Source organism: Halyomorpha halys, unplaced genomic scaffold (assembly GCF_000696795.3).
Source record: "Halyomorpha halys isolate HHAL.00 unplaced genomic scaffold, Hhal_1.1 Scaffold42.1, whole genome shotgun sequence".
NCBI classification, from domain to species: domain Eukaryota; kingdom Metazoa; phylum Arthropoda; class Insecta; order Hemiptera; family Pentatomidae; genus Halyomorpha; species Halyomorpha halys.
Window position 1 is genome coordinate 641646 of NW_027114384.1, and position 13145 is coordinate 654790.

The following is a 13145-nucleotide window of genomic DNA, read 5'->3' on the forward strand; positions in this document are numbered from 1 at the left end:
AACAGCCGCGGTGCCCATATGCCCGAAATCATTTTCAAATGTTAATGTCACGTATTGATCTTTCGAATAAAAAAAAAATTTTGATTACAATTTAATTTCTTGTGTTATTTTTTACAATTTCAAGTTCTATCGGGCTTAAAAAAACACCCTATAGAAGCAGTACAACCATTCTTTGAGGACGAGCATAATTTTATTGATTTTATTTTCATTTTTATTGATAAAAATCGCAGTAATTCGATAATAATTAACTATTTATTTTTATTTCTAAGCTTATTTTTGTTTTCTAAAGTTAATAGTTTTCAATTATTAATTGAATTATAAAGCACAAATTATATTTTAAGCTAATGTAAAGCCGATATATAAAATACATACAAAGGCTGCCATACCGTTCTGTCAACACCATTAACAACCTTTTCTTTCTCTTTGCCATTAATGTCAGGACTCTTTTCTCCATTTTGTACACCATTTTCTTTGATGCTTTTCTCTTCATCTGAATTACTGCTGTCATCTTTACCTGCAAACAAAATAAAAAATAAATAAATCAGTGCTGTAAAATAAACATAACTATATTAAGGTGATAAAAACTGAAAAATGAAAAATAGTGCATTATATTCAATTCACTCAAACTATGTCCAAATGGTAAATAGACATATACGTCAAGGGATTTAACACAATATGATCAAACATAACATAGATAAACAATGCCACCAGAGGAAAACCATAAAATTATGTAAGATAGTGTTACATTTATATTTTCTTTTTTTAATGTCATATCCTTATTTATGAACATATTTGGATGAATGTAATGCAGAAAGATAGATACACATTTCAGTTGTCTTTTTTGGAGCAGAAAACATTTTCTTCAAGTGTCTTTGGGAGGTATTAAGAGCATTTTTTTAAAATCTCATCCCACCCAGTAGAATAAGATTGTGCTATTCCTTTTTCTCCAATATCGTTGATACAGAATAAATTACGGAACTATCATAGACCTCTTAATATAAAGCAAGAACACACTCAGTTTATATTTACTCCATTACTGAATAAAAAAATTTTGTTTTAAAAAATCTTAATAAAAATGCCCTTACCAATTTTAATTTGTTAGCTTTAATAATAAACCAATTAACAGCACTAATTTTTTTCAATTTGGTGTAGGCCTTTTCTCACCCCAGAAGAGACAATTTCAGCTTAGGTTACAGGACAATTTATTGTAACAATATGGTGAGAATAAGTACATATGGCAAGCTTTGTATTATTAATCTCTGTTGTTTAAAATTAAAATATAAAATGTTAAAAATAGTCCAGTGACTGTTAAAGTAACTTTTTTTTTTCAAAGAAAATATGCCCAGGAAAGAAATGAAATGTTCCTGTACCCAAAATGTTTTGGAATATAGCAAAAAAATATATATAAGTAATTTTTTTTTTTTTTGATTATTTAAAGTTAATGTATATATTCTTGAAATAAAATAAAAATTAATTTTTATAAACATGTATTTTTATTTTTGAACCCTTACCCCATCAGTGGTCCCAATAAAAATATGAGCATTGTTCCAAAAAATAAAAGTTCTAGATGAGCAGTAACTTTGCTCAATGTATATTTTTAACACTAATAAAAATAAAAACAGAAGAAAAACACATCCCAAAATTAAATTATTTCTATCCTTGGACAGAAATTGATTAATCAATCTTTTAGCGGACACACTATCTAATCCCGTGTTTAAAAGGAAGAAATCACAATAGAAATTCGTTGTCTTTGTTCGCTGAAGTTCAAGCTAAAATAAATTGGCAAAATTGTGTTTTCCCTAACAAATCATTCAAAACAAAGCTGTTTAGCTTACAAATAAATTTAATTGTCAGCAGTAGAGTAATTAAGGAACTAGTAGCGTGACATAATTTAATAGAAAATGTAACCTTGTAGCTGTTTTTTAAAATTATTTTTATAGCTCATAAAACCTTGTTAAACTTAGCTCATGAATAGAGTATAATTCCTTAGTTAAAAAAAAAAAAGATAATAAGCAATATAGCAAATTATGGGGGGGGGGGAGGGGAGAGGACACTATTAAAAGTTCATACGAATTTTATTAATATACTGGATAATGTTTTGGGCCTAAAATTTTCAAATTCAGTATCTAAAATCAAGCCTTAAATACAGTTAACAATTTTCAAAAAACATGTAAGTATAAATATAATACTATATTATGTTTTTTTTTTTTTTTGCTTTCGCTCAGTTAAATTTATAAAAATCTGGTGCAGTGAGCACATCACACAACTTTAACTTACCACCCTACTTATGTCTCCAAGTTTTGAGTATATTAGCGGACTCCGGTTCAAGTTATTTTAAGTCAATATTGCTATTTTTATGATTTTCGAGAAAAAAAAACTCAAAGGACCTCAAACCGTCAAAAACACTGATTCGAAATTTTTCACAATTCTTTCCCTTACTATATATTCCATATATAGCAAACAGGAAGTAAAAAGTGTCACCTTAATTGTAGTAATGTAAATTTTAATGCAATAATATTATGTTGTTTTAAATATGATAATATTTAAATTTATGATATAATTGTTTTTAAATTATAATAATACAAAATGTATTTTAAAAAGTTGTAATGTGTATATTATTAATAAATTTGATAATGTTTCGGACTTAAATAGTCCATTTTCAAATTCAGTCTCTAAAATCATACATTACATACTATCAAAAATTTTATATATTTTAGGGACTGGATTTGAAAAAGTCCGAAACATTATCAAATTTATTAAAAATATATACATCACTTAGCTATATTACAAATTATAATGATTATAAAAAAAAAAAAAACAGTATAAACTATCTCACTAAGGGTTATGGATTCATAAATGTAGCAATTTCATGAAAAAAAAAAAAAATTGCCTTTAAACTTCTCACAACTATTTTATTAAAAAATTTGATAATGTTTCTGACTTAAAATTGTTCATTTTCAAATCCATTTAAATTGGGAAAAAAATAGAAATGGAAAATCTTAAGTCCAAAACATCACGATATTCATTAACAAAATAAGTTTGAAGAGCGATTTTTTTTTTTTTTTTTTTTTCCCATGAAATTGCTACATTGATGAATCCATAACCCTTAGCGAGATAGTTTAAACTATTTTTTAAAAATAAAATAATCACTATGATTTAAATTATAATATATTTATGGTAACAATTTAATAGGGGGGATAATTAATGCAGCATATAAAAATCAAAAACACATATTTATCTCCGATTAATCTTTTTGTTATAATTAAAAATAATTAATAAATCCCATTCCGATATAGAAGCTCCATTGTGTTTGATAATTTGGATCGAATAGTGTATTAATAAAACACTCATCCAAAAAGACTGCTATTAATATCTTGGCCAGAGCTCTAGATCGAGAGGATTATTATAGGGATAAAAAATTATCAATGGCCCATTCTTTTTAACTGGATGCAGAAACAGAAGGTGCTATATGAACATCTATTCTTGGGCGAGAAAGGCCAAAGATATATTTACTCCCTAAACTTCAGAACTGTTAAATACAAAGCAATATGTCTGTAATAATGGGACAAGAGGTAAATATGAAAATGATCGGATTAAAAGTTTGATTGATGACAGCGATCATCGGAATTGTGTAAATCAGACACTGCAAAATCTATTCATTTTTATTTATTATAAACAACATTTTTTGTAATTAAAAAACAATAAAAAAGAATTTTGAAAAAAAAAATTTAAAACAATACTAGGCCAACGTTTTAAAAATAAAATTATATAATAATAAAAATATTATCAAAATGCAATAACATAAAAAATATATATACAATAAAGAAAGGTAAAAAAAAAATTATTGTGCCCATTTGTAAATTAGACATATTTTTTTTTTTAAACTATATAATACTGTATTATTTAACACTGCTAAATATTTGTAGCATTTTTTGGTATTTAAACTATATCTTTTTTTAAAATAGGGAAATCGTTGTTATAAAAAAAAAAAAGGTCAAACATAAAAATGAAAATTGAACTGTTTGGAAAAAAAAGATTGAAATATTAAAATTTTGAAGAAAATTTAATTTCTAAAAAATCAAAATTAAATATTAATCAAAAAGATTAAAGGGAAAAAAAATTAAAATCTCAGAAGGCCCACATTTTAAAATAAAACTACTATGGCAGAGAGGTTTCAAATGGGTTCATAACATTTACAATCTTCCCATTAATATGATTCAATTATGTGCTTACTTTTTGGCTGAAAAATTATAATTATTATTATTAAGCATTGTTAACTTCATTAATAAATATTGTTCCTCCTAATACAATGATCATTTTTATTAATACACTACAACTACAACTCGTCACAGTTTAATTTTATGTATATACACTTCACAATTCTAAAACGTTTCAGCCATGAAACTACTGGGTATTTTCAATTTGATTCTAGTCACAATATTAAAAACTATTACAACTCTTGATGGTATTCATAACAAGTTCTTCATAATTATGTTATCTTCAGCTGCTTTTTTACTGAGGTCATTTAATTCTTCAGAGCCTTTATATCTTATAATTATTCTACAGAATACTACTATAGAAATGAAATTAAATGAAAAATAATTTTATTCTGGTCATCTTATCCCCTAAGAATAATTAAAATGAACATTAAAGTGCATACCGTCTGGCATAAAATGGTTTAATTACTAAGAAAAAACACAATCAAAATAGTAACTTAAAAAATAAAATGTTTTATATTAAAAAATTTCAATACTTCAATTTTTTCCTAACAGTTTTATTTCCATTTTCATCTATCTGATCTGAAAATAAATTTTTACTTTCATCTATGTTTTGGGGCTCAGGGAGTTAGAGTTACATAGTCTTAATTCACATAAAATACTTTGTCAAAATTTAGTTAAACAATACTGTACTCTACTCTTTTCATTTTAACCACCATACTTGGACTAACATTTGTACCTTAAATCTATTTAATTTCTCCCCGACTAAAGGTAAACACTTTATGAGGATGGATGGACGGACACCAGGACCCACAAGGTCCACTCATGGCTACAGTAACAGAATAAATATTTTTTCTGCCACTACCAAATTAGAACAAGGGTCCTTAGAGCAAGTAACACAACGCCTTACTTCTGGCAACCCCGCTCCCATTCAATTTACAAATAGGCACAATAAAATAATTATTCACCACTTAGGATTGTTTATTTTCAAATAATATGGATTAGTTGTCTTCAATTCTGAATGTTAAATCATTTTTTACAGAAACAGTTACAGTAACTTTTTTTGCTAAAATCGACTAACCTGAAGCCCAATTCATAGAAGCAATTCTCAACCGTTTTTAGCCACAGCACCATTTTGAAACTAAAAAAAATTCATGGTACCCTTTTAGGGCTGAAAAGAATTTCCTGGGACCCTTATCGAATAAAAATATATAAAACTGTCACAATTATCCATGGAGTAATTGAGTATGTAGGGAAATATAACAAATGTGTAAAGTAAATTCTGAAATTCATTGTGTCAATTTTAAATATTTTCTTTTTTTTTGTAATACTTTGATAATTGCTTGGGGTACCCCCCACACACGCTTAGGCCACCCATTTTGGGAACCACTGCCTTTTCGATTTTATCTATTTAGATTAAACTCGCCCCGTCACTGAACAATTACGTGCCCTTTAATATCAGCTAGGTCTTATTCTCATTGAATTAGTTTGAGAGGCCTTAAATGATCATTTAAAAAAAAAAAAAAAAAAAAAAAAAAAAAAAAAAAAAAAAAAAAAAAAACCTCGAAGTACGTTAAGAATTGGAAAACATAAACAGTTCTCATTGTAAGAAATAATAAACAATGCATAAAAACAAAATTTAACTAATAACTAAAGGAGAAAAAAGTAAAAATAGATTAGAATCATCCAACAACAGCCGAGACAGCCCGATCTTTCCCGATTGCATAATGACAGTATCGTTTATTTTTGTTTAACTGCTGTAAATATATCCAATTTTAGTCTCAAAACAATCTAGATTACTTATTATAAGTCCAACGTTTCGGCAAATTCGACCATCCTCAAAGGACAATCTATCAAAAAAGGTGGGTGATAGAATGATTCAACAAAAACAAAAAGGATCCCATTAAAACAGCACTAGTGCAACATGCAGCAAAACACCAACACATATTTGATTTTGACATTACAATAATTTTACATAAAGAAAATAATACATTCAAAAGGAAAATATTTGAGTCTATTTAGATATCAGAAAAAAATAATTATACAGTGAATTTTAAAACAAACACAAGAAATCTGAACCAACATTATGCATAGATTTTAAGAAAAATTTGGTAATGAAAAATATGGGTAAAAATTTTAATTTTAACCAAAATAAAATGTTTTAATTTCTCATAGGGTCACGTTTGTCATAATTTCTCATTAATAAATGTTTTAACCAAAGTAAATGTTTTAATTTCTCATAGGGTAATTGTGACCTGGGCAGAATTGCCTACTAAAAGTTTTTAAATTATTGATGTGAGTAAATTGTATTTTTGTATTGTATAATATTAATGTTGTTTGTTAAAAACCATTGTATAATAAAAGCTGTTTTGTGATAGATTGTCCTTGAGGAAGACCGAAATGTTGGACTTTTAAAGAAATAAAGAGTGTTTTTTGAGACATAAATTGGATACAATTTATTTTATTTAAGCAAACTGTAAAATTTATATTTGTTATAACCACTTACTGAGAAATCCTTAATACGAATTTTTATAGCAGAAAAATAAAAATGTTTTTTTTTTCACAATTTTCGCCTTTTCTGGTCTTTAGATAATTATTATTATTATTTTTTTTTTCGAAAACCGCAAAACCGTAATTAACTTCAACACGAGTCCACCAATATACACAAAACTTGGGGACATAAGTAGTAATTAACTTAGTAAACCAAAGTTATATAATGCACGCACCGCAACTAGATTTTTAATGAGACAAGAAAAAACTCGCCCTGCTTAAAAATACTTTTAAAAACAAACTCATTTCTTCACTATCCTCAGACCTATTATGAAAATAAAACGCCAACATGGAACATAATATTTAATGCCACAAAAGAAATATTATTTTGGCCATGCTAAGCAAACACCATGACGCTTCTTTGCTTGAATAGTGTGCCATCTGACAAAAACTTGTTTACTTTGCGATAACCCTCACAGCTTTGGGACAACACTAGAGAAAGAAAGCCCAATAAAGGTACTATCTTAAAGATACGTCCATTTGAAAATAAAACAAAATACATCTTTTTGTTATGTGTGTCACTATCAATGATATGTTTATATAAATGATATTTGTATATCATATTTTATTTAAGTTGATAATATATATTGTTAACGCCATAATATAATTACGTTGTAAATAGTATTTTTAGTATTTAGTTTTATAGTTTTACTTATATAGTTTTATTAGTATTTAATTTAGTTACATTTATTTTTATTTGTATTGTTTTATTTGGATTTGGTTATTTGAAAAGAAAAATGTGTAATTATATTTGTTTGTAATAATGAGTAACAGAGACAGTTGCTAGGGGTGATCATTGTTGCTAAGAGGCATCACCCTAGCAACGGACCGACCATCTTAGTTTTTTAGAGCAGTTCCGGCTAATTAGTGGCCGTGGTAGCGTCTAAGCAGTCCTGTCTGCCCTTATAGTTTAATAGTTTGGACATTTTTAGTGAGGTAGTGAGCCATTACAGTTCGGAACCAGACCTTTTCTGTGTTTCTACTTTATTAATTGCAGTTCCGGCTAATTAGTGGCCCTGGTAGCGTCATTAGCAGCCCTGTCTGCGTTTGGTTGATGTTATTTTTATTAGACATTTTTTGAGTTTACTCGTCGTCATAACAGCTCGGAACCAGACAACTTATGTGTTTCGACTTTAATATGAGTTCCGGATAATTAGTGGCCATGGACGTGTGTAACCAGCCCTGTCTGCGTTCATTTCGTCAGCTCACCTAATACATTAATACGACTGTTGGATATTCGGACCATCAATGAGCCACTACACCAACTCTGGACCATTGCAGCGATTTATTTAGCAACAAGAGCTGCGACCTATCTCGGCAGTACTCTTCCTCGGATCTATCGGAGTGGAGCAAACGTTTCGTCGAGCAGTATTTATTTTACATATTTATATTGTTTCTAAATTTGTCTCTTTTGTTTTCTTAATTTATTTATCTAAGTTTATTTTTATCTGAAAGGCTCTTTTATTTTGCTTGTATTCTTTATTAGTTATATTTTGTTTATGTTAGTTTTTAGTTTTCAAATGTTTAAATTGAACCAAATAAATGTTTAATCTGAGCCAGTTTGTTTTTTTGTTCATTTTTAAAGCCTTCCAACAAAAAGACATAGTCGATCTGAGGTGGCTTTAACATATGTAAACAATGATATGTTTACTTCTTGAAGAAGTTTGTCGGGGGGTGCGGTCAGCAAAGAACAACATAAATAAACAAAACCATATTTAATTATTTTATGCCGACGTTTCGACCTGAGTTTCGGGTCTTCATCAGGGGTTGAGTCGAGAGGAGGGAAAGATTAGTACTGATCTAAATTGATGGTTTTTACCATCATCTCAAACCGCTAAATGCTATTTTTCAAGGAAATTGAAAATTGGAAATTTTTCACCTTGATTTACCTGGAAGATATTTTTTTCTTCCGTTGACTATTGTTCATATAATCGTTCATGGATTTTACCCGATTACAACGTTAGAAAACTGAATGCCTGCCTGCTGGTTTGACATACATCAACAAAATGTAACTTTATTAAGGGCAAAATATGGGTTTTAAATAAAGCAAAAATTTCCAAACGTTTTATTTTATATATCCGTTTCTAAATTGTGGTTTAATTATACCCAGTTTGTGCTCTTAGTTACAGTTTGCAGTTTAGAGCCCTAATAATACAACAGTCCAAGAGGAGAAAAAAGGCAGGTATCTCACACCAATTTTTGATTACTTTAATGAAAGAGCTATGTATAATTAATAGTCAAAACTGATGAGTTTGCCAAGTATGGGTAGGGGGAATAAAAAATGGCGGATGTTTCAAAGCGGTTAAAAAAAAACTAATTTTTCATTCGGAGCTCAATATCTTAAAAACTTCCAATAATCCTAGAAAATCTATGAGAACGTCATTTAAAGAAGAGTAAATTTACTAAAATATGAGCCCTGATAGAATTATTTACGTTAAATAGATTTCGAGATAAAGAATTTTAAAAAGCAACATTTCATAAAAATATTGTATGGGACGTACTGAAAGATCAGTAGTTAGTGAATTTATTTTGAAAAATTTATATTTCAAAAACCATTTGAAGTACAGATATCTATTAGCACTCAAATTAAAGCTAGTTTAATGAGCTATAAAGTTTATGATGTTCATCTTCGTAGGAGAAATAGTTTTCATACTATTTGCTAAAATAAATTGATTTCTAGTTGTCGGATAAATTTTCATTTGCCAAATTCATATTCATATGCGAATGTCATAAAAACTACTACCCCTAGGAAGATAAGTTTCATAAACTACTTTATAGTAAATTAAATTTCCTTTATTTTGAGTGTTGGCAGACATATATGCGTCTCATGGATCTAGAGATATATTTTTTAAAAAATCCAACATTTTATACGAACAACTAGAAATTAATATTTTTTGAGTTTATTTTGTCAAATATCATAAAAACTACTACTCCTACAAAGATAAACATAATTAACTATTTGGTAGTAAATTTAACTAGCTTTAATTTGAACGCTGGCAGACATCTTTACGTCCAATGGTTTTTGAAATGAACTTTTTCATAAATCAAACTTATTGTCCGAACAACTATAAATCAATTTATTTTAGCAAATATCATGAAAACTACTATTCCTACGAAGGTAAAGGTCATAAACTTCTTTATAGTCCATTAAACTAGCTTTAATTTGGGTGCTAATAGATATCTGTACGTCTCATAGTTCCTGAGATATAGATTTCTCAAAATGAATTAACGAAATACTAATCTCAGTAGATTTTTAAGAAATTTTGCTTTTTAAAAAGCTGTATCTCGAGAACTATTGGACGTAAATAGCTCTTTTAGGGCTAATATTTCATCAAATTTACTGTTCTTTAAATAATGTTCTCTTAGATTTTCTAGGGTTATTGGTAGTTTTTAAGATACAGAGCTCCGAATGAAAAATTAATGTTTTTTTAACGTTTTGAATCAGCCGCCATTTTTTATTCCCCCTACCTATACTTGACAGACTCATCAATTTTGACTAGTAATTATACATAGTTTTCATTAAAGTAATCAAAAATTGGAGTGAGATAACTGCCTTTATTTCCATAACTTACTGCCAAGTTTGGTATAGATTGGTTGAGTAGTGTTGAAGTTACTTCTATTTGTTTGATTTATCAAAAGAAATCAAAAAAAGGGCGAAAATGTTGTGTTTAAAAAATTTATTTTTCGATAATTCGTATATATGGGTTTCTTAAGGCGCTAAATACGAATATCAACTTTGTTTCACTCCTAAAAAATCTTTTTCCACATGTTCATAGGTTAGCCGGTTTAAAAAATAGTTTCTGTTTCATGTCTTATCGCATATATTAGTTTTGATTTATATACTAAATCATAAATATGAAGTATACTTAAATGTTTAATTTCAAATAATTTAATAATTTATAACAAAGTATCAATTGTATCCATTAAATCTATATACATCCTCAAATATAGCAATAGCCAAGCATTGCCCGGTCAGTTAGTATCTAAAAGAACTAACAAAATAGTTAACTGCGCAGTTCATAGCCTACCTTCTACGCCACAACCCCTGATGAAGACCTGAAACTCAGGTCGAAACTTCGGCATAAAATAAATAAATATAGTTTTGTTTATTTATGTTGTTCTTTGCTGACCGCACCCCACGACAAACTTTTCCAAACAAAACATTTAGTATTATTTTATTTGATACAGGTGAACTGAGAATAGGATAAAACGCTTCATTGACTTCAAGAAAAAAAGTAATGAAAGCAAAAAAGGAAAAATACTAAACTGGCAAGTACAAATTCTTTTAAATTAGAAAACAATCTCTAGCAGATGAAAAAATTATTAAACGAATATTATACTAAAAAAAAAAAAAAGAAGAATACTGATAGTAAAAAAACTTTAAATAATATAAAACCATCCATGATATAGATACATAATGTTATGCTAATTACATGCAATAATAAAATAGGAACAAAAGAATAATTGTCACGAAAGTTCACAGCCATTAGTTTAGGAGTGATGACGTAACCATCTCATGTAAAGGAGTCAAAAGTGAAACTCAAGTTCCCATAGTCAGAAGTGTCTTTGGTATAAAACACACCTTACTACTGAATATAAAGATAGCAACTCTGGAAACTTTCGAGTAACACTTTAATTGAAAAAAACAAAAAAATAGGTTTGTATGTTGTAATTCCCAGGCAACCTCGAAATAGAGAATTCTAGATCAATATTTCATAAATCCAGTTCCGAGATGTATTTTATGTTACTTTATCACGGTACTACCAACTATCAAGCAAATCCTGAAAGTAGAATGGCATATGTTAGATTACACGGCACTAGTGCCTGCGACAGTATCGAATCACTGTTACACTTAAAGCTCCGTCTTTACATGATAGGGTGAGAAGACATAAGGTAAAACTTAACCTCAGTTAAAATAATTAACTGATAATTACTGATAATTTCACGATTTATTGTTACAATATCAACGCAACAAACTTACACGACAGATATATGTCGCGTTGAACCTCCACTTTCGGCACAATTTTTTTTTTGTTTTCTGTTGGCTCTACAGGCCTTGTAGATCTTTGGCCGCTTAAACCAGTCTTCTCCACGCCTGTCTCTCTTGGACTACTGCTTTCCAGTTATCTGCATGCAGTTCTTACGCTTCATTGATGATTCTGTCAATCCATCCGGTTTTTGGCCTCCCACTTGGTCTCTTACCTACTGTACTGGCATTCATTGTGTAGAGGCGTCCAGATGGGTTGCTTCGAGCCCCGCCTATCTAAACCTCCTTGCCTTCATATCGTGGAATATTGATTGACCAAACTCTGATAATCCTCCTCCACCATATGCTAAGGATCTGAACTCAGATCGCTCCTCTGATTGCACGGAGACCTTTCAAATCTCTTGATTCTGCTTTCTAGCGCACCTAGCCGTATATCAAAGTTGGCTTTACTATGGCATTGTACACCATTAATTTCAAGTTTTAAGAGATTATTCGGGATTTCAGTATTCTTGATAGAGAGAAGAAGGCACTATTCACATTTGTTATACGCTAGTCTAAATCGTAATCTTCATTTTTTTTTAAAATTTATTTATTGTTATTTACAACTGTATACACATATATACAACAAGTAAATTTGCTGTAGGTGACATAGTGACATGATACAAACATGTGGAGAATCTACCGACAAATCTTAATCTTAATCGCAAAATTGTCACTAGTTTTTTCTTTTGTTCAGTCAAACTAGGACATGTTTCTCCAAAAATGGAGAATAAAGGAAAGTTTGGTGTAATCGTAATTTTGAAAACCGAACAGTTTTAAGAACCACACAAAACATACAAAAACATCCCGAATTCCAGGTCATAATTCAAATTTTATAAATCAGTAATAATTTTTAAAACAATTAATGGGTTAAATACATATTAGGTACGATTTACATTCGTGTCATAGTAGAACTGTTTGTTCCAACAGACTTCCTCATACCAAAATTTTCAGAACCTCTACATTTGATTTAATTATGCTGTTTTGTAGCTAAAACCAATGAAGACAGGAATACTACTGCTATCATAATACTACGAGGAAACCAAACCATGGTCCACGATGATGTAAAAAATAATTGTCCGGGAAATAAGTCGGATTAGGACCCGAACATTTTAGGTTTAAGTTTTGGAAAAGGGAATCGTTTTTTTAAAAAATGAACAATATCCATCAAACTATTTTTGTCCAAAATAAAAATATGGAGGATATAATACAAACAATATGGAGGATATAATACACAAAATATGGAGGATATAATACAAAAAATATGGAGGATATAATACAAAATATATGGAGGATATAACACAAACAATGTGGAGGATATTATACAATAAATATGGAGGATATAATACAAA

At 29.0% G+C, this 13145-nt stretch overlaps 1 protein-coding gene across 3 annotated transcripts in view; it reads right to left on the reverse strand.

Moving 5' to 3' along the window:
• The window catches only part of clu (clustered mitochondria protein homolog), a 147771-nt gene that overhangs the window by 35100 nt on the left and 99526 nt on the right, over window positions 1–13145 (reverse strand). For 2 of the 3 annotated variants that reach the window (XM_014432810.3, XM_014432803.3), the window contains exon 4: window positions 387–514. In XM_014432810.3, coding sequence (XP_014288296.1) covers window positions 387–514 — 128 coding nt within the window. Of the gene's footprint in view, window positions 1–372; window positions 515–13145 lie in introns of those variants that run through there. The other variant, XM_067051571.1, reaches the window with a different exon arrangement.